This window comes from Crocodylus siamensis, chromosome 12, assembly GCF_052110815.1.
Source record: "Crocodylus siamensis isolate JL-2025a chromosome 12, ASM5211081v1, whole genome shotgun sequence".
Classification (NCBI taxonomy): domain Eukaryota; kingdom Metazoa; phylum Chordata; order Crocodylia; family Crocodylidae; genus Crocodylus; species Crocodylus siamensis.
Genome location: NC_143406.1, coordinates 18,987,465 through 19,013,235, shown reverse-complemented (window position 1 = coordinate 19,013,235; position 25,771 = coordinate 18,987,465). Strand labels below are relative to the sequence as shown.

General features: G+C 47.2%; 2 protein-coding genes across 4 annotated transcripts; one reads left to right on the top strand and one right to left on the bottom strand.

The window, feature by feature from the left end:
• Window positions 1-1,119: 1,119 nt before the first annotated feature.
• On the bottom strand, window positions 1,120-16,372 carry PARK7 (Parkinsonism associated deglycase). Of its 3 annotated transcripts, none has more exons than XM_090024515.1 (7): window positions 16,220-16,372; window positions 13,065-13,235; window positions 12,393-12,494; window positions 11,625-11,684; window positions 8,980-9,049; window positions 4,325-4,411; window positions 1,120-1,611 (listed from the first exon to the last, which is right to left on the bottom strand). In XM_090024515.1, the coding sequence occupies exons 2-7, from the start codon at window positions 13,152-13,154 to the stop codon at window positions 1,451-1,453; spliced, it is 570 nt and encodes a 189-aa protein (XP_089880641.1). In that variant the 5' UTR covers window positions 13,155-13,235; window positions 16,220-16,372; the 3' UTR covers window positions 1,120-1,450. The 3 variants fall into 3 exon arrangements, with proteins under 3 accessions (XP_089880641.1, XP_089880642.1, XP_089880643.1); XM_090024516.1 differs by having other exon boundaries at window positions 16,173-16,313; XM_090024517.1 differs by lacking the exon at window positions 16,220-16,372 and adding an exon at window positions 13,817-13,883.
• A 151-nt stretch (window positions 16,373-16,523) lies between these two features.
• Window positions 16,524-24,613, top strand: TNFRSF9 (TNF receptor superfamily member 9). Its single transcript, XM_090024514.1, has 7 exons — window positions 16,524-20,897; window positions 20,993-21,115; window positions 21,319-21,456; window positions 21,931-21,997; window positions 22,090-22,220; window positions 22,477-22,602; window positions 23,436-24,613. The coding sequence occupies exons 1-7, from the start codon at window positions 20,813-20,815 to the stop codon at window positions 23,561-23,563; spliced, it is 798 nt and encodes a 265-aa protein (XP_089880640.1). The 5' UTR covers window positions 16,524-20,812; the 3' UTR covers window positions 23,564-24,613.
• Window positions 24,614-25,771: the final 1,158 nt, after the last annotated feature.

Genomic DNA, 25,771 nt, shown 5'->3' with positions numbered 1-25,771 from the left:
CACATCTGTGCTGTTACAACTGTATCACCCACAAATCCCAATGACAGTACAATTCAAAGGTTGCAGGAAAGAACCCAGCTCCTAATCTAAACCCTTAAAGCCAAGGGCTAAATATTGGCATTACTGCTGTATAACCTTTAACCCTGCAGAACAGGTACATAGTGTGGGACTGGTCCACAGGACAAGTAAATGGAACCCAGCTGGTCCCACCAGCCAGATTAGGCCCACAGCCCCTCCCAACCAATGCTGGATCCAGCACATGTGGCAGCCACTCTAACCAGCATCCCAGACTCTTCACTGCCAGCATAGGAACAAGCCACAGTGCTAGGCCTCCTACATTTTTGTTGGGCCCCAGTGCCGTTACTCTTGCCCAGGTGCTTGGCAGCCAAACCAACCAGAGTCACAACACTGGAGCCACAGCAGCACTGCAGCTTCTTTCCACAGCTGCAGCCAGGCAGCTGGGTGACAGTTGCAGTGCTGGAGCCCCGGCAGCATCATGGTTTCTTCTTACAACAGCAGCCAAGCTTCTGGGTGAAAGCTACAGCACTGGAGCCCCAGCAGCACGTTAGGAAGAAACCCAATATCTCAAGAGTTTGGCTGCTGCTGCAGGAACAAGCTACAGTGCTAGGCTTTGTCCCATGGTACTGCCGAGGTTCCAGCTCCACAGTTCTCACTCAGGCACTTGGCTGTCACTGCAGGAACACACCCTGGTGCTGGTTGGGCTTCAGCACCGCAGTTCTTACCCACACACTTGGCTGCTGCTATGGGAAGCAGAGTTGGGGCAACTCTGCAGGCTGAGTGGCCTGGCTCTCACAGGCCAGATGTGGCCTGCAGGACGTATATTTGACACCCCTGAAAAAATCCCTGTTTGTTTTGAATACATCTTCTTAGTTACTGAATATCATTTTAAAAAGTGTCACAGCCTTAGTTCTATTGGACTATTTCATTGTCCAAACATGGCCATAAATGTTTCCATTTGCATTTATCAAGATGTCACAAGAATTTGTCCACAACTATTTGCTATGAAGTTAGGTTCTGGAACTGAATCTAAGTGGTAAAATAAATTCTTGCAAAGTTCACAATCAAAACAATGAAGAAACATGCATATGCAAGTAGCAATTCATTCTTGAACAGGGTTACTACATTTTTATTTGAACAAGCAAGCTTCAAAGCACATGGATAAGTTCTGTTAAAGTTGTTTTTTTCCCTATTCACAGCTATTTACCTCTTTCTCATGGAGTCATGAGTTAGCAGACACATCTGTGTCTGTTTCCTTATGAACAAAACCCATTGGTTTATGAATTACTCCAGTTCACATCAATACTTTATGAAAGGCATTTGCCTCACAATGAGATTGTATACAAGATACAGCTTGCTTTCTGGTTGTTTCCAGGAAGGGAGGTAAGTACCTGAGGACTTTCTTCTCCTGTTCACCAATTACACCTGTGTATTAATCTTTCAGTATAAGAGGAGACTTCACTTGGTCAGACACCTCCTTCCCCATTAGCGTTTCAATAATAGCCAAGCCAAACTCGAAACTGGTGCCTGGACCACGACTGGTAAGAATGTTCCCATCCTTCTCAACCCGGTTTTCAGAGTACTTGTAGTGTTCTGGAGAGGAAGAAAAGGTTCACACAGAACTAATGCAGCAATTTTGAAACATTTTACAAACATACCATAAGGGTTAGGGTGCTATCAACCCAAACATTTTAAAAGTCACACGTCATGGCCCCGAAAGTCACGAGACTTTCTAGAAAGGGCTGGTAATGGGGTTTCTTAAATGTCTGTTTCTTGAAATTTTTGAAGTGTGTGCAGTTGTTTTCACCTTTTTCCCCCCACCTCTCTCATAAGTGAGAGAAATGTGGGTCTGGTTTGGTTTTGTTTAATGAAGACCAAGAGTCTTTTTTAATCTACAGCAGCCCACAGTAGTTCGTGCTTTAAAAAAAAAAAAAAATCACAGGGCGGGGGACCCCTGTGGTTGCCCCAGCAACCCACACCTGTCCTTCTTTAGGAGCAGGCACTTCAGTGCCCTGCGACACCATAAAACATCACAATAAAAGGTCTGGACAGCTGGCAAAAGAGCACTGCAACTAATAGTTCATCGACTTCAGGTGGTTGAAGCCTATCTCCCTCTAGTGAAAGTTCTGCAGTATTGCACCACACCACTCAAAATTGCTGAAGATCAGCCATATAAAAGGCTAAACATGTCACAGTAATTTCCACTGCTGGCTGAGCAATGTCCTTGAAAAATGGAAAGTTCACAAAAAGTGTGCGTCATTTCCTGCCCCCCACACCTACTTTGTAATGCTGAGCAGCCCTGATATGTCGGTGCCCTGCCTATGCTATTGCCCCTCACTCCCAAGCCACAGCTCCCCAGCCCTGCTGATGCCCCTTACTCCCTACTTGCAGCCCCCTGCCCTGCCAAAGGGGGGCCCCAGCTGCCCAGCGGTGGCTGCTGTGGCCAGAGCAGAGCACAGAGCCTGGCTCCCCCTCCCCCACAGGCAGCAAGACTGGAGCAGAGCCCAAGGTGGGGGGGCAGGTACAAACTGCCCCACTGCAGGACTGTCCCACTGCCCTCCCCGCCCAGGGCCACTGCAGCCTGGGAGGCAGGTCCCCTGCCCACCTGGCAGCAGCTGTTGGCTACAAAGGACCAACTCACAGGATCATCATAAATTCTAGTTTATTAGACACCATGTCACCCTACAGAACCCACATCCAGAGTGGGATTTGGTTAGAGAATTCCTGCAAAAAGCTGGGCTGCTGAGGGATTGGAAACCAACAGGCTTAGAGTCAGGAACATATAGAACTCACCCAAGGGGGCAGACATATCCCAGGGAAGATATTTGGTTATAGAACTCCTGCGGAGCAGGGGCAGTCAGTCGGCCAGCTGAGGGTTTGGAAACCGACAGGCTCAGAGCGTGTTTAGGAAAATGTCCTAACTCAGGAAGAAGTCCCCCAAGCTTGGAGATGGGGACCATGAAGTTAAGAGAGTACAGAGGGAGGAAATTTCCCCTCTCCATAAGAGCTTGAGGGGTGGTCCTAGCCCATGGAGGGAGGATATGTGCCCCCCAGGCTTTTCCATAGGGGACATCAAGGTTCAATTTGAAAATTTTGGCCTTTGTGAAAAACCCTTGGCTCAAAGGCAACAGAGTGCTCTGGTTTAGCTACTGTGGCATGCTGTAAGAATAGCAACAGAGGAAAAAGCTCAGAAAGCCTCAGAAACTGAGGAAAAGGAAGAGCAGATCCAAGTTCTAAAGGACAAATGTGCTCAGTTAGAAACAAGCAATCAAACCCTAAAAGGACTGTCTCGGAATTTGGAAAAAGAAAAATTGGAGCAAAGTAAATCAACATAACACCCAACAACAGGAATCCTTGGGCAAGGAAAAGGCTAGCTGAGAAACCTTACAAAAAAACTGGTAAAGACCATGACTAAACATCAAGCCAAAAGAGGAGCCAAAGTAAACCGTGGCCCCTGTCTGAGCACCATTAATCGCTTAAAGCGAGAACTCCAGGAGCACAGCTTGCAAGTAGCAGCTGGCATCTGGGGACATCAAGCCTGGGATCAAGACATTCCCTTCAACCTGGGAGAGATTTGGGGTGGGGAAAATATAGGCAGACCCAAAGGACACAATGGATCCTTCCCCTGAAGACCTCAAGTCCCAGAAGGAGAGCATGCTGGTGCCAGAGGCGAGTACAATTATATGAACCTCAGTCACCCAGGATGCAGAGGAAAATGACATGCGTGACAATTTCCCTTAGTGGAGCTGATCTAACTGCTCTGGGCAAGACTTTGGGACCTACTAATGTCAGAAACCTGGGGCAGTGGCTGCAGAAATCTTTAGATGTAGTGGCATATGAAACCCTGAGTGTCTGGGAATGGTACCACTTAAATGACATCATTATTTGTGCTGGGTTCCTTTAGGCAAAACTTAGAAGGCTAAGCAGCAGCTGGCTGCACGGGGAGAAGGAAATGCTCTTACAAGAGATTTAATCTTTCTTGACATTGTTTTAATATGGACAGACAGTGGTCTCTGGATACGACTCTTCCCCTTTGTTATAGCTAGTTCAATACTAGGCCTGAACCCACCAGTTCCCAATGTCTGCTGGCAGAAGTCACTGAAGGCTTTAAGACATTTCCTCAGCACATCCAACTGAATTTTGCATTCTATGCAAGAATATATTATGCTGCTTCAAAGCTGCTAGGTAATCACACAGGAGTTTCTCTGTTTTCTTAAAGAAAAACACAACTAAGTCACACTGTACCCCACAGAATTTCTGGCCATGGGATCTGGAGAAGAAATTCTCATCCTTGTATTATACTTACCTCCATTCATCATTTTATCTTTAGCCAGAGGATGTGTAGTAACTTTGCTCCCAAACCCTATTCCATGCGCCAGAAGGGCAGTTGGACCTGCAAGAATTACACTAGTCATAAATTCAGTTCCACTGCAGACAAATACTTTAAAAAACAAATAAACAAGAAAACCCCCAAACATGCAAGCACTGGGCCATTACTGGGTTCAAAAAAGATCCAATATAGACATAGATCCCAGGATTCCACTTCTACCTGAATTCTGCTGCTATGAAATGGGTAAACTAGACAGTAAAAAAGGTCTTACTACATATCTGTAGTATCCCATATTTCATTAAATCAAGGCCCTACATGGAAAACTTCCATTAAAGAAGAGAAGATTTAATAAGTGTCTTTTAGTTCTGGATTTCTCTGAATAAGAGTCTATGATTTGCAGATTAAGAGATCACGGTATTCAACTGTGAAGTTAAGACTGTTGTCTTAAAAATGGGAACGGAGAGAGAGGCAGAAAATTAAGCTGATCACGGTTTTGGTAAATATTTCTTGCCTTGGTAACCCTAGATCTGCTATCAGTATATAATTTAAAATATTCTTTAGGTAAAACCTTGCATGTTTGAGCCGCTTAAGTGTAGAGTACCCAAGGAGGGCCAATCATTTGGATACTAATGTATGGTCTTTTAACCAAATACCTTCAAGTCAGCCGGCCCTGATAATCTGCACCCCAGGGTACTCAAGGAGCTGGCGAGCGTCATAGCCCAGCCCCTGGCACAGATCTTTGAAAACTCCTGGCGCTCTGGTGTAGTGCCCGAAGACTGGAAGAAGGCCAATGTGGTGCCGATCTTCAAGAAAGGGAGGAGAGTGGATCTGGCTAACTACAGGCCCGTTAGCCTGACTTCTATCCTGGGGAAGATCTTAGAAAAGTTTATTAAGGAGGCCATCCTTGAGGGACTGGCCCAGGCTAACATTCTAAGGGATAGCCAGCACGGGTTTGTTGCAGGTAGGTCTTGTTTGACCAATCTCATTTCCTTCTATGACCAGGTGACCTATCACCTGGACAAGGGAGAAGAGATTGATGTCATATATCTTGACTTCAAAAAAGCCTTTGATCTGGTATCCCATGATCACCTCTTGGCCAAACTGGCAAGTTGTGGCCTTGGTTCCACCACGATCCACTAGCTGGGAAATTGGCTTCGTGGTCAGACCCAGAGGGTTGTGACTGATGGCAGTCACTCATCATGGTGCCCCGTGACCAGTGGGGTCCCTCAAGGCTCTGTCCTGGGACCCATACTGTTCAACATCTTCATTAACGATGTGGACACTGGAGTCAGGAGTGGACTGGCCAAGTTCGCCGATGACACCAAACTTTTGGGGCAAAGCATCCATGCCAGAAGATAGGCGGGTGATCCAGGCTGACGTGGACAAGCTCAGCAAATGGGCAGACGAGAACCTCGTGGTGTTTAACACCGATAAATGCAAGGTTCTCCACCTTGGGAGGAAAAACCTGCAGCACCCTTATAGGCTCGGCAGTGCTACGTTGGTTAGCACTACAGAAGAAAAAGACTTGGGGGTCATCATTGACCACAAGATGAACATGAGCCTGCAATGCGATGCTGCGGCTAGTAAAGCGACCAAAATGCTGGCGTGCATCCATAGATGCTTCTCGAGTAAATCCTGGGACGTCATTCTCCCCTTGTACTCGGCCTTGGTGAGGCCGCAGCTGGAGTACTGCGTCCAGTTTTGGGCTCCACAATTCAAAAAGGATGTGGAGAAGCTTGAGAGAGTCCAGGGGAGAGCCACGCGCATGATCAGAGGTCAGGAAAACAGATCTTACGATGATAGGCTGAGAGCCATGGGGCTCTTTAGCCTGGAAAAGTGCAGGCTCAGGGGTGATCTGAAGTTTATCGGGGTGACCACCAGGATCTGGGGGAACGTTTGTTCACCAGAGCGCCCCAAGGGATGACGAGGTTGAACGGTCACAAACTCCTGCAAGACTGTTTTAGGCTGGATATAAGGAAGAATTTCTTTACTGTCCGAGCCCCCAAGGTCTGGAACAGTCTGCCAGCGGAGGTGGTTCAAGCACCTACATTGAACACCTTCAAGAGTAAATTAGATGCTTATCTTGCTGGGATCCTATGACCCCAGCTGACTTCCTGCCCTTTGGGCAGGGGGCTGGACTCGATCTCCCGAGGTCCCTTCCAGCCCTAATGTCTATGAAAGCTATGAAATGAAATCTATGAAATCAAATGATGAGCCAGCAACTGGAAGTTTTTATTTGTAGTAAGTCTTTTTGTGGACAGATGGCATTTCCCACTTGAACTGAATTGAGGAAGAAGCATTCTAAGAAGTGTGATAACAAGTAATGCAGAAAAACCCTTGTGGGAATTCCAGAAATTTTTGAAGACAAAATTTGCTGAGGTTACCAATGTCTATTTATTGTTTATTAGACTCATTTATGGGTCACTTCTAAGAGAAAGAACTTCTGTTTCACTACTACTAGTTGTAACTATTTGCATAATAAATCACTAAGTAAATGGCTCTTTGTAAACAAAATTCACTGCTCTATATGGGCTATTCAGAGCTTATATTATTAATTGTGTTTTAGCACAAACAAGAAGAGAAACAGAAATTCACATCTTCCTCGCTACAACACAAAAAATCCTCACGGTGATTGGACTAAGCCCTCTGACAGATGTTGTGATAGCCAGGGAAATAAAATCCTGCCTTTCCACAACATGCCAAGTGAAATAAAAGGCATGTTGGAAGTAGAAGTGAAAGGCACGGTGAAAGTAAACTCTACTGGGTATATTTACTTAAGGACATTCTAATATATAGACTTCCATTAAGGAGGGCCGAACAGATCTCAGGGGATCATCAGCTCCCCCTTCCCACACTGCTCCAGTCATACATACTCTGATCAAAACCTCTACTGAACGAGGTCCCACCACATGCCTTGGTGGGTTGGTCTTATGGTCCACACCCCTTAGTGTAACTATTGTCCTAACAACCAACCGAAATCCTTCCTGCTGCAAATTCAAGCTAATTTTTGTTATTCTCCCAGCAGCCACATAGAACAACTAATCACATCTTTTTTATGATACCTGGTCACTCCTCTGCATCCAGTCTTAGTTGTAAGGGAAACAAACCCCATTCCTTCAGCCCTTCTCCCAGGTCATTTTTTAGACTTCCTATTGTTGTAGTCAAACAGGAGAGAGTCTACTGGAGAACAATATCTGTCTTGTAGTGTGGAGCCAAAACTGAACAGCACTTCCTAGGCCTCACCAGTGTCAAACAGAGCAAAGTAACTACTTCCTGTATTACCCATGATATTCCTGTTAATGCATTCCGAGATCAGATTTGCGTTCTGGCAACAGCACTGCACAGCTGATTCCATGTAAGTTGTGACCCACTATCCTAGTCCTTGTTTGATTTCTTCCTCCTCAGTGTAGTACCTGAAATTCATCCTGCTGGATTTCAGGCCATTCTGAATTCTAATCTGGCCTTCCAAAGTGCTGCTGCCCCTTCCCAGTTTGGTGTTGGCTACACAGGCAGTCCTCGACTTACAACACTTCACACTTCCATTTAAAAATTGGCACTGTTTCAACTTTATGTTGTCAGTTTCAACTTTACAAATCTGATGTGATGCCACGTCAGCAAACAGGTTTGCTGTGTCACTCATCTCCCTGGAGAACATCTGTCCAAACTTCCTTGGACACTTTCTTAAACAAAGCAGACAAGACTCCAGAAAAACCTGCAGCCAAGACTCCTGAGAAGACTCCAGCCAAGAACTCTTCAAAAAGTCCAACCAAGAGCCTTTTAAAAGTCCAGCAAAGTCACCTCAAAGAAATCCTTCCAAATCAATGTAGCTATATTACTCATCGATAAAATTGACGGAGTAAAAAGTTCTAGGGTATTTTTGGTGAAAATAGGGTATTGGGCCTTGACTCAGGAACCGATCCCCCATTTATAACATAGTTTCTTACAAGAAAAAAAATTGGTTCCAAGTTACAATGTTTGGACTTAAGATACAGTTTTCAGGAACCAATTGCGTCATAAGTCTAAGGACTGCCTGTACTGTTTATTGGCAAAATGTCCATTTCATTATTTGAGCATTAATACAAATATGAACTGGAACCAGATCCTGGACAAACTGCACTTGAAATGACCTCTCATTTTGATAGAGATCAATAACTAATCTAAATTAACTTGAATTCATTTGTACCCAGACTATGGTGATTTTGTGTCTAGATTTTTCTTCTTCTGCTTGCTTATGAGAATCTCCTGTGACAATTTAACCTTCCTTCTGAAGCTAAAGGGCAAGAGCCCCATGTTTACATTATACCCAAGAAAGCTATTGTGACTATGTCCTGCCAGCAGAATGCATCCTGGCAGAGATAATGCTATGATAAGCAGATACTTTATAGAACCTCCTAGCACATTACATTTACACCCTGTATTTTAGAGCAGCTTAAATTTTGAAGAGACCAGCACAGATATAAAAACCACTGACACCTTGCAAGATCAGTGTCACAGTGGTTTACAGAGCTGCTCGTTTCTGCTAGATCGGTGGGCATTTGAATTTCTTTTATTATTAAGTAGCTGAGTGACAGAGATTTGTAAGAGGCACCTGTCCAGACAACACTTTAATGCAATGCAAGATATTTCATCACCTGCACAAATGGCAGCAATCAAGCCTTTCCTCATCTCCTGGTCCTTCAGAATGTCTTTAACAGCAGAAGACTGCATAAAAGAAACCGTATCAATCACCTTACATAATGATTTATTTTAACATAACAAGTCAAGATATATTTTTACACTAGAAAATTTAAGTCAAGGAATGAGAAATAAAAATCAGGAACTTCAGTCCTTCTGTCTTTTAAAATCCGTTTGCTATATGTTATAAGAAGTTGTAAATGTAGAACCTTCAAAAACAACATGAGATAACAATTAGAAGGGATATTTACTTCCTATTTCACAGCTGAAACCAATGTCTAACTGTCACGGAGTGGGACCTGGGAGTGGCCGTGAAGCTCCCTAGCACCCCCTGCCGTGTCAATTAAGGTGATCCAGCACCCTCGACTGGCCCGCCACGTCTTTGATCTTATGAGTTCAGTTATGGGAGGCTGCCTACTTGCACCTTTGACACTGCGCCGATGTTACCTCCGTTCCTAGTGGGGTGCTCTCACCCCCAGCCTTATGGGCAACGCGTGCCTCCTGCCTCCCCTTCAGCATGCCCCAAGCCTCGCAGCTGTTCCCGGATGTTCTTGGGTCCTTGCCTTTCGGTGCCCCTCTCTGGCACCCCATGGCTTATCTCACACCCGGCGCCCCTTCTCTGGCACCCCTGCGCTTGCTGGCCCTCTCGGGCCCGCTGGCAATACTCTTCCAGTCGGGCTCAGGCCGCCTGAACCTTACCTGGCCCCCTTGACCCTTCGGGGTCCTCTCTAGTCCACACCCCACTGGGTGTCTGACAGTTACTTGCGCCCCCTCTCTGGGGCCTATGTCGTGCCTCTTGCGCTGCAAGCCCTCTCGAGCTGGGGCCTCAACCCCTATACATCGAGCGCCTCTACGGCGCTCGCTCGCCGTGCCCACTGTGGCACTAGAGTCCCCAGCACTATGGAGCCGTCCGGGACTCTTTCCTAGTCCTACACCCGGTTGGGGCTCAGGTGGCCGCAGCTGTGCCTGGCCCCCAGGACCACCGTCTCGGTCCCTTGCCCTACTAGGGCTTCTCTCTCGACCCCCGCCCTATGGGGCGAGACAACACCCCTCAACACGCACGCCACTGGCGCAAACAGCTGTGCCCACCCGGCACCACTAGCTGTGCCCTGCTGGGCACCAGGAACCCCCAGATTATTGGGGAGCTCCCATGAGGCCTCCTCACACCCCTACAGCCTCACCTGGTCCTCCGGTTTTACACTCCAGGGCTTCCTGCTGCCCCTTATCAAAGCTGCGCCCTCTACGGCGCTCCGGGGCTTCCCACTGCCCCCTATCCAAGCTGCGCCCTTTACGGCGCCAGGACCCCTTCCCATGCTACTGCGGGGTCCCTCTGAGGCCTCCTCCGCCCCTTATAGCCTCTCCCAGTCTACCGGCATAACCATAACAAAATCATGAGCCAAGCGGCTGCAACACAAACAAGAAGCCTACCAGCTTATAACACAACACTCACTCAGCTCCTTAGTCACAGTCTCTTATAGGGTTCATGTGCCCACATCATTGCAGCCGGTCCGGGTGGTCAGGCCGCAACCATTGACTCGGGCTGCTCAGCTTCCCCGCAGAGCTCCTGCGGCGGCCAGAAGGGAACTGCTACTCTGGCTCCAGCCTGGGCTGTTTATTAAGGCCCGGCCCTGCCCCCTTCAGGTCACCTGACCTGCCTGGTTGCCCCAACAACCGGCACCCGGGCGGCCTTAAAGTGTAGCAGCTACCCTTATTTCCTCCAAGACACAGGGTGTGACACTAACCTACAGAGGCCATGGTAAGATTAAAAAAAGCCAGACAGGAGACAAGTTTCTTAGACTTTACCCCAATGAATCTAATACTAGGCACTGTCAGAGAAAGAATAGCAAACTGAATGGACATCAGGTTTAATTCAGTCACCTATTTCCCAAGTACTTACAGCTTCAATCTACTTTACACTTTGTTGCATTAAATCTTTGTTTACCAATTATTTCATCTCCATACCATAAGAATCCAAAGCACCTCCTTATTTTCAGAGTTATTAGGACCAGGCTGCTTAAGAGTTCATTAGCTTTCACAGGTCCAGAAAATTGGCAGCAGAGGACAAATGGTCATCAGTGCAACCACCCTCCCTCCTACCAAATTCCCAAGCCCAAAAGGTGCCCCACACCCTCAGACAGGTCCACACCCCCTCCCTCGCACTTCTGAATTAGGGACTGGGCCACACTGTCTTCTCCCCCTGCAGGGCCTGTTTGGGGCCAAGCCATGCCTCCTTTCCTCCCCCACAGTGCCAGGTTGGAGCTGGGCTGTGCTCACTTCCCCTGCAGGGCCAGGTTGGGGCTGGGCCGTGCCCCATTCCTCCCCCTACCCCCATGGGACCAGGTCTGGCTCCTTTCCTTTGCAGGGCCAGGTTATGGCTGGCCTGCCCCCAACCATTCTGCCTAGTCAGATGGGGTCTGCTACTCCTGCCCCAGGAGCCAGATCAAGACCGCCAGCTGGATTCAGCCCACCTGCCAAAAAGGTTGGGCACTACTGCTCTAAAATATTTAACTAAATTTGCAGAAGTAGGAGATAAAAATAATCATCACTGAAAGAATTAAGAGCATTCTGGCAGACTTGGTATTGCTGAAGAGAAGTCTTTTACCTCTGACAAGTTCTGAGCTCCTAGATTACCTCCTGGTAGGACCACCACATCATAAGGCCCCTACAGAAACACCATTCTGTTAGTGTAAGATCAAAATTGTTCATGGAAAAGACCTACCTTGGTAGTGGCGAGAATATACTGTAATAAGTAACAGATAAATCCTAATCTCTCTAGGCAACTTCCAAAACATTTACTTAATGAAGTGCCTCATTGGGGTTTGGGAAAGGAGAAAGACCAGAGTATTAGAGACACTTGATCCAAAGCAACCTCTGCCAACAAGAAGTCTGAGTGTGGGTGAGCTCAGTACCCCAGAGTGTGAATGTCAGTGCTTCACTGTGATTACAAGAGCTGTGCTGCAAAAGCTCCTGACACAGCCCTGTTACTGTGCTTCCTTCCTAAGCAGGGCCTCTCTGTTTATATAAGTCATCCTATTTTCTCAGAATGTCTGGGTAACACCTTAAAATAAAAGTCTGAGTTGATTTTGTAAAATATTTTAAGTGTCTGAATGGAGTGTGACAAGTTGTGCAAAACTTTAGTATTTTCTTGAAAAAAAAATATATATTTTCTAGGCAGACAGATAGATAGATAGATCTAGATATATAGGCAGACAGATTTCTACAAAAATTGCAGGACGCATCTTTCAGCATGTGACGCTGCTGCTGCAAGGAGTGAGTTAACACATTAATGAAGGAAAATAAATATAATTCTAAGTTGTTGTGAACCACAAAAGGCCAGTGTTAAGCAACATGCCAAATCAACAGGACAAACCTCTTTTCTGGCATCTTCCAGACTGGTGTCAGGACAAACAAAGACATCTCGGCTGCACTGCACTGGCTCTTTTCCTGTTAGGCCTGCAACTGTGACCTTGATCTATCAGAAATAGAGACAACATTAGGACTCAGGAAAATTGCCTGCTTTAGAAAGTCGCAGGGGTCAGTTACATAGTATTCACAGGTATGTTTTAGTTAAGAGGTCATTTAAAGCAAGTGAAAGTGGAATCTGTGAAGACAAACTCACTCCAGAAGTCTCCCTCCAATAAAAGCAACATTCAGGGAGAAACATCTGTGGTGATATTGTGTTTCATAGTGTGGAAGGTCAAACAGTAACTCACCATTTGAACAACCTAGTCAGGAACCATTTCAACCCAGAGCCTTTTACATTCCAGAAGAGTCAGACTAAGTAAATCTGTTAAAGGATTCATCATCCACTGGCAGGCTTTGCTCATGTTCTTCTGGATGCTTGCCCTAACTGTATATAGAACATTACTCAGTTTCTTCTTTTTACTCTTTGGTACTTTGTCAAAGTGTCCTAGACATGCATGGTACCTCACAGGTAACAAACATAAGGAACACTGCATGGGCTGCTTGAAGACTGATTCAAGAGCAGAACAGCTTTGATTTCAAAGGGACCCCAAGGGATTCTAGTGGTTGGCATACTCACTCCAGCCCTTCTCATAAGATCAGTGGGGATAACAGTTTCCATCTCCTCCGCTCCTTTAGCCAGAATCACTAAGGCTCTTTTTGCTGACATGTTTTGTTGACACTAAGATGCTCTACTTTCCACAGTGTCCCAGTGCTGCACTGAAGCCTCCAGCATGCAAGGACCGATACTCTGCTTAGGCAAGACAAAGGAGAGACCATTAGAAATTGAACTGCCCAGATAGATTTCTCCTAAACTCAGACATCACCATACAACATGCACTAGTTCCTCTGCCCATGCTGTACCACAAGAAATGTAGAGGAAGGCTCTGGACTGCTGTGCTGGAAACATAATAAGGGGACCTTCCTAACAGCACTTGTGTTCAAAGTTCTCTCTTAGCCAAATCATCCTTACAGTTTATTCAAATAAGACAGCCCAACCACAAAGTGCATCACAGGGTAACAAAGTGTGGCATCTCTGTCTCATTTTTCATATAATCTACTACAGCTTCTAAACTGTGCTGATAGGGAAGATTCAGAACAGTGTTTAATTAGGCAACCATAACCTAATTTGATAAAGGAAAAGTTGAGGCACCAAGGACTTAAGTAGCTTGCGTGGCAGGACACAGGGCATCAGTGCAGAGCTGGGAAGAAATCTTGGACTAATCACAATTTTACATGACAGCCATTTACCAGCATAAATGTTTAAATAGACATAAGGCTGGTTATCAGACTGCACACCCACAGAGAGAGACTGATGATGACGACTCCTACCTGAGGTCAGTTACACTGTTAAGTGGGTTTCATTGAGTGTTCAGCTCATCTTTGAAGCTTCATTTCCTGACAGTAGTCTGCAGGAGTTTCCTGTGAGTTGTCATGACCAAGTGTCACCAAATGTTTGATTAATAGATTTTCTGGTATTTCCCAGTCTAATGGGGGAGGGGAAGGTGCATATCTGCCCTAAAGTGACTGAACAGAACAAACTGGGGGTAAGATTTTTTACAAAAACCAGGCTCCTAAGTGGATGGCTAGATTCTTGAGAGCAATTGGTCTTGCACCTACCTTACACCTCACATGCATGTAGTAAAAGTATTTAGTAGGGTCAAGTTTCTGATAATATCACACACACACAAAACTCACTTCAAAATGGCAACAATGATGACCAATGCATAAGGACTCATTTCATAACTTGCACAACCTCTTAGCAGGAGGTTGTTTGTTTTTTCCCCCCAGTAGAGGGAATTTCCATCCCAACATGCACATAACTGGGGGGGTTCTTTATCAAGAATAGGATTCCTTCAGTTTAATTTTAATACACTCTTCTTTGCTCTCTTTCTGCTCTGCATTGGCAAATAATCAGCAGGAAGCAAGCTATTTTTTTCCCTTGTGTGTTCATTCCCAGCCAGAACAACTGCCTTTTCTACTCTACCCTGGACTGAAATTACCGTGCAATAAACCGTTAATTTTAAAAAGATACACCTTACATCATTAGAATCATGGAAAAGGTGAGCTAGAAGGGACCTCACGAGGGCTCAAGGCAGGATCATCCCTGATTAAACCATCCCAGGCAAACATCAGTCCAACCTGCTCCTGAAAATTTCCAGGGATGAAGATTCCTAAACTTTCCTGGGTAGCCTCTTCCAATTTTGACAACCCTAGTAGTCAGAACGTTTTTCCTAATCACAAACCTAAATTTCTTCTACTGTATTTTATGAATGTTGTCCCTCTAATCCTGTCCCTTCAGGAATTTGACTGGTATCAAATACCGCCCCACCCCCATCTTCTCTTCTCCAGACTAAGTAACTCTAGCTCTTTCAGCCTTTCCCCATAAGTCATGCTTCCAGCCCTCTAATAATTTTTGCTGCCCTGTGCTGGACTTTCCAATCAGTCCACATCCTTCTTGAAGTCTGGGGCCCAAAACTGGACACAGTACTCCCAGTGAGGACTCATTAGTGCTGAATAGAGCAGAAGAATCACTTCCCTTGATTTACAAGTAACACTTCTGTTGATAACAGACCCCTATACTGTTGGCCTTTTTTGAGGGGGGGCGGGGGGGCAAAAAGCAGCATATGGTCTACTGCATGCTCTACTATAACCCCCAACTCCTTCTCTGAAGGTATTCCCCAGCATATATTTCTGCATGCAGTTATTCCATCCCAGGTGCAGGACTTAACACTTCTTGTCAATTCTCATGTAGCTGATTGCAGGACATTTCTCTAGTTTGTCCTGGTCACCCTGGATCCTAGTCCTGCTCTGAAGAGCACCCACAGCTCCACCCAGCTCGATGTCACCTTCGGGCATGCATCCCATCCTCCAAACCATTACCAAGGATATTGAGCTGAGACTCAGTGCCTCCTCTGGACAGACACTGGCAGGCCTTTCCTGTCAAAGGTTTCATGAAGGCTCCCAGTCCCATAGCATTTTTAAAGCAGCCTCTGAGTGGCAGGGCCGTGACTCCATGCAGCGCAGGACACCCAATAGGGCCAGAGCCTGAAGGAGCTGTAACGCCCGCCCACCGCCCCGCCCCACGGCGACAGACGGGTCGCCCCAGAGCTGCAGCCGAAGAGGCGCCGGCCCCGGCAGCCCGCGCAGCCTCCCTCCCTCAGGCTAGAGCGCCCCCACCCCCGGCAGCGACGGCGGCCTGGGTGCAGCGGCGCCAGCTGCGGGTCAGCCGCGGCCCCGCAGCCCGCCCGAGTCTCTCCCTCGCCAAGCAGCGCGGGGAGAGGGCGGCACGAGGCCCCTGCGGCGTTGCGCGGGCCGACACCTCGGTCCGCAGCTGGTGCGGAGCGGGAGAGGTGGCAGACTTGGAGCCACCGGCCAGCGCCCCGCGGGCTCGGCGCCTGCATCTACGCGACCGGAGCCCAGCCCGCCGCCGCCGCCTCGCCTCCAGGCCCGCCCAAGCTGCAAGCCCCCGGCAAGCCCGTCCGTGGGCAGCGCAGGTGCCCCTCCTCCCCGCGACAACTCATGCGGGGTCGCACTTGCCTGCCGCCGCCCTCCCAACCAGACCCCGCCGCGACCTGCTCTAGCCCTGCAGGGCGCCGGCCCCACGGCCCGCTCCCTCCCCCGGCGCCCTGTTCTGCGGAGCAGGGAGAGCTGCGCGCTACCCGCGCCGCCCACGCAGGGGTCTCACTCGGGCGCGCAGGCCCCGGCCCAGCCGCGCTGCTGCCAAGGGCGGACCTGCTGGATCTCTGTCCGCTGCTCACAGTCCGCCCACACGTCTCCTCGCTGACTGGTCAGCAGGGCTCGCGGGGGGGCGGCACGGGGCAGGCGCGCGCCAAGCGTCCCAGCGCGCTGCGCCTGGAGGCGGCGGGGGAGGCTCGCGGAGGCGAAACGCCCAACGCCGACGTACTTCCACAACGCCACTTCCGAAGACCGGGGGCGGAGAGAGACATCTGGGGCCGCTAGGCCCCGCCCATGGCGCGCAGAGCCAATGGCGGTGCGGGAAGGTTCCGCCCACCCCTGCGTGGGGGGCTGTGGGTAGCGCTGCTCCGGCTCTCCAGCGCTGGGGAGGGGCGGAGGCCTGGTGTGGGCGGGCGGCCCGCGCAGGCGGCTGGGTCTGTGAGAGTGGCACGTGGCCTGTAGCGAGGTCCCCTGCACGGGTGCGTCACTGCGGCGCGAGGGCTATGTTGGGGCCCACAGAATGTCACTCCGACATTTCGATCAGCGCTGACTTAACCAGAGCCCGGCTCTGACGTGCGTGCCCTTTTCTGCGCAGGAAAACGAAGCCCCAGGACGGGCAAGTTTAAAATAGAGTTAGGGACTGTTAACTTCTATCCTGATCAGAGACAGATCTAGGAGGTTTACACTAGTGCACTTGCAGCATACTCCTCCCCCACCCCTTTTTTTTTTCTTCTTGTTTTTAATTCCACCCAGTTTAAAACCAACTGTTCCAACAGTGGCAGCAGCATTTCCAGTCAGGCTGTGCTAAGGCAGTCAGCTCACTCCATGGCCCATTATAATATATTGATTCTATGGGATCCCCTCTAAACTCTTCATGCCACAGGTGTTAATGTCTCTCTGTTCTTTTCCAAGCTATCCTCTGTTAAGCAATTCTGCTATGTTAGCTGCTCCTGAAGCTCCTATTTCACTGCCCTACAGATTCTTGTTAAGTCATTCCAAAGAAATTGTACATGTTTTTGCTTCATACAGCCCTAGGCCCCAGCACTGTTTCCATATTATTTCCAGTTTTCCACACTTTCCGGTTTATTTTAATAAAAGAAAAATGTGTTGCTTCTTATGTGAAGGTGCACCTCACCATCTGCACTTCCTTTTTAAAAATCTTAGATCTGCCCATGCCTGATTCCCCCTACTCCTGCAGCGGGACAGTTCTGTGGGACTTCCCAGTTTACCTTGTCCAGCTACAACACTCACAGCCAAGTCTTGCCCTGAGTAACTTAACTATTGCAGGTACAATAGTGAGCAACGTCCTTCCTCGCCTGAAGTCAGTTTTTGAGAGATGTCAGATACCAGGAAACTGCCTGAAGGATTAAACACTCTGTTCATATTAGTGGGAACATCTACCTAATTCCCTAAACTGCCTTAAAAAAATCTCAGGAATGAACTTCACTATTATGCATTTATACCTGACTTGCCATTTAAAAACAAGCTAAAATTAAACAGGCTTGACTATAAATATTTATTTGTTTATTTACATTCATAATACAATGTTGTGCTTCGGTGGAGCACTAATGGATATCTTGCACAGAGCAATAACAGATATTTTGCAATCAAAGGTTCAGCTGTTCTTTCTTAATATAACAGCATTATTTGAGGGGCACACTAAATGACATCTGGAAATTTAAAAATAAAGTAATTCCCCTTCATTATATTTATATTAACTTGAATGCTTGTTAGGCATACAGCACATGAAGTGCCAAAAAACTGACCATGGAAAGCAAAAAAATGTGTTTCAACTAAAAAACATTTATCAGAACATCAACAGATGGATATTACTTCTTTTCATAAAACACTTCCACCTCATTTAAGTGCTGAGGAAGATAACTGTTTTGGTTAACGCACTGCATAGTCAAGAAACTTTGAAGCTTTGCCAAGATTTGAGACTTTGACATCTATAGGGTTTCTGATAGACCTTCAGCAAGTCTCATAGACTTGAATTCAGGAAAGCACTTATGTATATTTGTTACATAGAGATTATACATGCTGCTGAATTATGGCTTTGTTTTCTTTGTGCTTGTGTTCTCATATGTAACTTGGGGTAATGAGGAGGAAGGAAGCATAGCTTGTCTTAGCCACATATGTTGATTTCATTTGGAGTTAGTGCCTGCTTTGAAGAATTTAGCAGGCCAGATTGTTAAGACTCCTGTTGCTTTCTAGCTTTTCATATCACATTTTCCCACTTTGTGTCCCTGGCCTCATCTAGAGCTTCTAGACTCCTACTGCTTTAGAAATTGTAGTTTCTATGGAACAGATTTAAAAAAAATGTTAGATGTCTAATAATCCATCTTATTGTCACTTTCAAAAGTAATCAAACAGGTTAATTCAATAGGAGTTTGGTGTCTAAATAGCTCTGAGGTAATCCCTTGCTCCTTTTTACTTCATGCACACTAAAGATTTTTTTCCAACTTGTTGCCTGCTTCTTCCTGCTTTTTTCTTTACAACACAACCAAAAGCAATAATTCCCACTCTGTGTTTCCCAAATACTCTTCCATGATTTAATAACCTCTGATTTAAATTAGGAGCTTCCTTCTGTTTAGTTTATCCAACATGCAGGCATGAATGATGTGTGCCCTGGTGGCTGGGGGGGGGGCACAGTGGTGTTGGGAAGAGGGCTGCGGCAGTAAACAGGAGCTCCTTCAGGTGCCACTGGCACTGTCAGCAGTGGGGGGTTGGCAAGCAGCGACCACCTGCAGGCACCACCAACAGTGTTGGCGGCTCCTTTTTGGAAGGAGTGCACCACCACGCTCTGGGTGCACGTACACCCGCATGCATCCCGTATGCATTAACCCTGCACATAGATGAACTATTAATGAAAGCTGCAAAGACAGCAAATCTGCTCAATGTTTAATTTAATTAGTCTTCATGAAAAATAAAGGATAACTGAGAACATAGCAAAATTAATACAGGGACGAGGGTGGTGGGGATGAGACCACAGACAATAAGTAAAGAACCTGTTGTGGAACTGTTGACTAATTTGAATTAATTTAAGTCATTAGGGCCTGATAGAATACACCGCCAGTGCTTGAGAAACTAGGGGAAGAAATCTCTGAACCACTAGCAATAATATAAACTCACAGATGAATCCCAGAGGACTGGAAGACAACACAGTACCAGTGTTTAATGTGAATTACAGACAAATCAGCCTGACTTCAACCTCGGAAGTTAAAAAATTATAAAATATTCAGTTCCTAAGCATCTGGAAGGTTAAGAAACGATTGCTAGTAACTGGCATGGATTTGTAGCAAACAAATTATACCAAAACAATTTGCTAGCTTTCTTTAAATGGGTAACTGGTCTGGCAGATAATAGTCTTGGACTTTAGTAACGCCTGTTGACACAGGTTAACATGGCCCTGCCATAAACAGGCTGGAGAAAGGCGTGCTAGACAGAATAATCATTTAGTGGATACAATATTGGCCAAGAGTAACTATAAATCAGGGGTGGGCAAAATGCAGCCCACCAGGCCATTCTATCAGGCCCATAGGGCCCCTAAAACATTTAGAAAATTAATATGCATCTGCCCTGGCTGCCTGTCATGCGGCCCTCCATGACTTGCCAAAACTCAGTAAGCAGCCCTCGGCCCAAAATAACTGCCCACCCCTGCTATAAATGGACAGATGTCAGATTGGAAGTAACTTTCAAGAATTGCTTCTAAGGGGCTTATTCTAGGTCTGCTTGCTTAATGACTTGGATACAGAAATACAGTATGTGATACAATCTGCAGGTGATACAAAACTGAGAAGGGGTTGCAAGCACTTTGGAGGGTAGAAATAAAATTCACAAGGATCTTGATAAATTAGGGAAATGATGTTATAAAAAAACCGAGGGGAAAAAAACAGTAAAAACAATGGCAAGTGCTGCACCTAAGCAAAGCCAAATGCATAAATGCAGAACTGGGGCAAAGGCCTTTGATTTGTAACTGAGTAGCTAGCCATCATCCCAATGCCACGCAGCCTTTACTACCGGTGCTGATTCTGAGCAGCATCAATAGACCAAAAGACTGGCAGGCTACAGGTGTGAATGCACATCCTGGATTTGGCTATCTCCAGGGCATAGCCCGGGCAGTGACCCTGCTCACTGGTTGGTAGGGGCTCTAGGACGTCTTTGCTATCCCCAGTTTTGTGGGTCATAATGAGGAGGGGGGTTGGCGTGGTGATTTTGAGACCTATGAGCACAGAGAACCAGACTTCCCTTCCAGGCCAGCGAATAAGAGCCGGGTTCTGTTTGAAACAGCGGCTGGCAGGGACCGGCACCACCCCGGCGGGACAGGGGGCTCAAACCTAAACCTGAAGTCGAGGCGGAGAGTCCGGCCCGCGCCTTTGCTGGGGAGAACCGGGGAACTCCCTGCCCCCTCCCCCCGCCCGGGCGGCTTGTGCGGGGCCGCGAGCGCAAGGGGCTTTCCCACTCGCCACCCCCGCCGCGTGACTCAGGCCCGGGGGCTCGGCCGGGCCCCGCGCAGACAGCGCTGAGCCCTCGGCCGGGCAGGACCCTCGTGCCCGGAGGTGCGGCCCGGGCCTGAGGCGCTGACCCAGTGCTGTGCTACCGCCGCTGTCGGCCCCCGGAGCCGCCGTGCAGCGGAGCGGAGCGGAGCGGATGGGCCGCCTGCGCCTGGTGACTGCAGCGCTGCTGCTGCTGAGCGTGCGGGCGGCGCCGCGGTGCGACCAGACCTGCCCGCCAGGTGGGGACGCGCGGGCCGGCCGGGCCGGGCCGGGCCGGGCCGGGGGGCCGGGGGCTGCCGCCAGCGCCACTCGCTCCGTCTCTGTCTGCCCCCAGGCACCTACTTGGACCTCCGGACCTGCGACAGGGCTGACAAGGCGTGCAAGCCCTGCCCCGCGGGCACCTTCGCCAGCGAGGCCGGCGTCCGCGGGGGCTGCACCAGCTGCCGCACCTGCGAAGGTAAGGTCGAGCCGGGCACCCGCAGCCCGGGCCGGGATCCGCGCCGCGAGGGACCGCTCGGGAGCGCAGCTGGCGCGGCGCGGCGCGGGACGGGGCGGGGCGGGGCGGGGCGCGGCGCGGCGTCGGGCTCAGCTGGTTGGATACAGCCTCCCGGGCGGGTCTCCCGGCCGTCGAGTTCAGGCGGTGCTGCCTTGGTTTTGCAGGGATATTCGCATACAACCGGAGCTGCTCTGCGTCGGAGGATGCGCGGTGCACGTGCAGGTCAGGGTACCGCTGCACGCGGGAGGACTGCCGCGAGTGCGCCCGAAACTGCGGAAGCGGCGAGCGGTTCATCGGGACAGGTAGTGGGGAAGGGGGCTCTCACCTTCTCCGCAGCAGCACCCAAGGAGATGCCACGCAGAGGCATCCTGGGCTCCACAGGTCTGGCACGTAGTCTGTGGAAGTCTCTGATGGTCCCCACTTTTGGGGGGACTCAAGGCACCCCTTGCTGGACTCCTCTAGCTTTCCTGAATTAAGTGGCATCCAATTTCAAAACCAACACACATTATAGTGCTTGCCTCTTTGCAGAGGGGCCTGGCAGTGAGGATGGGAGATGTGCAGGCTCAGGTTTGCTCCTGCCTGGACTTTACCTGTTTGTCTCCCTAACACCTCATTTATCTCCTTACACTTCACAACCCCCTTAAAGGCCTGGTGGCATCCTGGTTGCGAACCACTGGTCTAAGCTATTCCCTTACAAATGAGAACCAACGATGCCTAGTGCATTCTGCTTCATATTGGGGATGTAAATGCACTGTTCTCCTGGCTTTTGTTTAAAGGTTGTGAGACTTGTCCCTGGGGGACCTTCAATAATCAGAATGATGGGGTCTGCAAGGAATGGACCAAGTGAGTAAACAATTCATTCATCACTGTTTGTTTATTCCTGTACATGTATCCACGAGCATTTATCCACCTGTATGTATCTATGTATATTGAAGATGCTCTGAGGATAATGTCCTGAAGCAAGGAACTAGAACAAGTGATGTGATCTGCAAACATGTGTCAGGGAATCTGGCTCCACCCATCAGCACCACTTACCCCACAATACCATTTTCTACCCCTGGGCCAGGTGAGTTATTGATCAATATTTTCCAAGTAGACTGATATAGATCTGTTACTAAGAAAAGTGGAGCTGCTGCTGTTCCCACAGTGAACCTAGAGGTCCTTCTATTTGCCTGCTGGCCTGAAGCCATATACAGAAGATATGCTGAAGAAAAAAACCCAAAATAGGTGTAGATGTTCAGGAATGAATAATCTAGCTGCTTTGATGGCAGGAGACTTTTGTCTTGTGATTTTTTTTTTTACAGAGTATTTTTGATCCCTAGGGAAGAATTTGGAGATGGACATTGTTCTCTGGGTGGGCCTGGTGCTGGCCACAGTGTTCCTGCTTCCTTTGACGGTGTTTCTCATCATTTGGAAGAAAAGGAAACTACCTGCCATGTTCAAGAGAAGTAAGACTGATATAATCTGTTAACTTTCTGTTTCTAACTGTGGGTAGAGAACAGGAATCCAGATTCATGTTTCCTTAAAAGACGGCTGCAGATTCAAGTTCCTTGAAACTCAGACACTGGCATTCTGAAAAGAAAAATCAAAGTCTAGATTATCCATTATTTAAAAATTGGGCAAGTAGTAGGAGGCTTGCTTCTATCTTGAAATGTTTCAAAGCTGGTCTCCTCCATTCAGTGGTAACACTGATTTGCAAAGACAGTCAATCAGGTTCCTGCCCATCTGAGAGATAGTGAATGCATTGCACAGGAAGCTGCTGATTCAAGGAATGTCAGTGATAAACTTCAAATTGCCACTTCTCCCTGTGCAATTGCTGGATAGACCCTTCTCCTCTGCTTCAGTCCCCTGTTACTTGGTTCATTGTTGTTCGCTTGATTTGTGAGCTCAGAGAAGTATGTCTCTCTCTCCTAGCATGTGATAGGCCTATATAAAAATAACTGTCTGAAAAAGAACAAAATCTGCCATAGCAGTTTGCCCTTGATGTAGAAGTAAATGTGCCCTTGTTCTGTTTCCACTGGACATCTGAATTTTAAATCTCTACTTGTTATTCGCATTGCAGATTTTTTTTTTTTTTTTTTATCAAAGAGGCTGGTTGCTAGTATAAGGCAGGGTAGATAATGCATCTTTACAGACTGACTAAATAATATATAAAGCAAGCATAACCTTTCATGAAGCCAAGTTCACTTCATGTGATGGGTCAGATATCAGAAAGGGAGGGTGAGAATATATGTGCTTGAAAAGACATAATCGTATAACATGCTAATTGTCTCCTTCACAGTATATATAACACCTGAGCAATCAACTCAAGAGGAGGATGCCTGTAGCTGCCGCTTTCCAGAGGAAGAGCAAGGGGAATATGATGATTGCAGCAAACTGGCACAATTCAAAGATTCACTAATGAATTAGAAACTGGATTGTGTAGGTCAGCAAAATCTGGGTTTCCTTTCAGAACAGCTGAGAAGAACTTCATTATGCATCAGGGTGGGACAGCAGGGTTAGTGACCTCCCAGTCTACAGATTGAACAGATAGGGTATGGAGAGGGTAAAGTAGTTTTCACTAAGGCCTCTCACTTACCCAGACAGAGCCTTTTTTAATTAGTCCTTGCCAACCTTTCCAACTGAAATAGAATTGAATTGTATGAAGTAACTTAAAAATGAAAGCAACTTGCTAGCTTTGCTGATAGGCTGGGGATACTATTTCTAAGGTACTTTGACTTGTTCTAATAAGAAAACAGTACCAGTTATACAAGGACCAAACTGCTTTTCTAGAGATCTTGTAATAAGAGATGCCCAAGCCATAGTTTTGCTAACATTAGAAAGACTGTTGAGTGGCACTGAGTGCTACTAGCCTCTTACAAGTATAGTGCAGGCTGCCAGTGTGCAAACTTCCCATTCTTCTGCTCTCCAGTGTACTTCAGCTGGGAACTACCTCACTCCTGATCTGGTCCTCAGACTCCAGAAGGCTGGATGTGATCCAGAATCTATATGGATACTGTTGCAACATGCAGAATTGTGCTTTTGCACTTGTGTGCACACCCCCCTTGCATGCTCTCACACATGTGCGCACACACCCACTCGCATGCATGCACACCCTTCGCAGTTAACTTCTGTCCTGATTTGCAGAACGCTTTCCTATTTATTCTACTTTTAGTTTGTAGCTAAAAGCGGTACGGAAAGTCATGGTTGCAGAATGTCTCATAACACCCCTTGTATGTTGTCTGAAGAACTCTGTTATGCTAGCTCATTTGGGAGGTGTAGTGGAAATACTGTGACAATCTGTGGTTGGTTTGGTCTGTGAGAAATAGGCAATTGGTGCAGCTGGCTTGCATCATTCTTGTGATGTTAAATTCTTAGCTTATTCTTTTAAAAATTTTTTGGGGGGGGGTTTTGTAAGTACAGTACATAACTTGAAAATAAATAGCACTTTTTTTTTCTTACAATTAAGTGCATCTAAAATAAAATACTTTTGTATAATACTTTTCTATGCATCTTGCCTCTTTCTGCATTTCTTTTCCAAACATGAGAGTGACTAACAAGGTTATTCAACATTTTTAAACATAATGAGCAAGGATGGTGGGATTTTTTTATATCTGTTACGAATGAATCGGCCAACTCCAGAGCAGTTCAGCCTGCCTGATAAGAAGCTGAAATAATTTAGCCTGTTAGAAGTTTGTATTCCAAGACTTTCTTTGTATTCCAGTGAGCAAATGAACACTTCAGAAGCAGCATTTTCCCTGAACATATATAAGCACCATTTGTTTCCCACAGTGAGGAATTGCTTATTCCCCTTTCCCTTTATCTCCACACACTGACTTTTATTTTCAGTTAACCTGCTAATTTGGGACGTGGCAGCACTTACAACTTTCAGACCATGTGTTTCCTCTGTGTTAGGTTGAGCACTCAAGGCACCACTTGAAATCCTACTGAGAGTTAAGATTTTGGGGTGATTCCTAGATTACTGCAAATGGACTTAATTGGAGCAATGTTAATTTATAGCAGAATTTGCGACCTAGCCCAGTGGATTCTTCATGCTGAGTGTGTATGTTAATTGATCCAGGAGTCCAATGAGCCAAATCTCTGGAATGTGGAAGCCTGACATAAAAGTACTGTCCTATCAAGATTTGTACATTGTTCAGAGAGTCACATGAGCCTTAATGGACATGCACAGAAGGCGTTCATGATCCTTTATGTATGTTGAGCATTTAATTATTTGTGTATGAATAAATATTTAAAGTAAAAATCCAGGTATTGGAATTAAGGAAAACTATTTTGGTACCATGGGTTGAGTTCCTCAAACAGGTGTTTTCAATGCCGATGAAGCTGGGACCCCATTCTGGTGTCAAAGCAGATGTCAGTCTACAGGTAATATAGTAGAACCTGAGTGATTTTATCTGCATGGCTTGCAACCTATTTTAAATCAGGTGTCAATTACCCCACTGTTTGCTGTACAGTGTTAATATCAAGGGGCATGGGTCCCTGCTCTTTGGCAATCCAGTGCTTTTTGACATGCAAGCTGCAGCAAGCAGTGATGGCTCTTATTTGCTACAGCAGTAAGTCTGCTGCTGAGAGAGAGCTAGAAGGAAGCTCATGAGACTGCTACCTCCCTCAGAAGTC

Excerpts from the sequence above, each read along its gene's own strand:
- TNFRSF9 (XM_090024514.1), top strand. The coding sequence starts at position 20,813 with ATGGGCCGCCTGCGCCTGGTGACTGCAGCGCTGCTGCTGCTGAGCGTG. Across the intron at positions 21,457-21,930 it reads CGAGCGGTTCATCGGGACAG|GTTGTGAGACTTGTCCCTGG; the intron begins GTAGTGGGGAAG and ends TTTTGTTTAAAG. Across the intron at positions 22,603-23,435 it reads ACCTGCCATGTTCAAGAGAA|TATATATAACACCTGAGCAA; the intron begins GTAAGACTGATA and ends TCTCCTTCACAG.
- PARK7 (XM_090024515.1), bottom strand. The coding sequence starts at position 13,154 with ATGTCAGCAAAAAGAGCCTTAGTGATTCTGGCTAAAGGAGCGGAGGAG. Across the intron at positions 9,050-11,624 it reads GAGCTCAGAACTTGTCAGAG|TCTTCTGCTGTTAAAGACAT; the intron begins GTAAAAGACTTC and ends TCTTTTATGCAG. Across the intron at positions 1,612-4,324 it reads AGATAAAATGATGAATGGAG|AACACTACAAGTACTCTGAA; the intron begins GTAAGTATAATA and ends CTTCCTCTCCAG.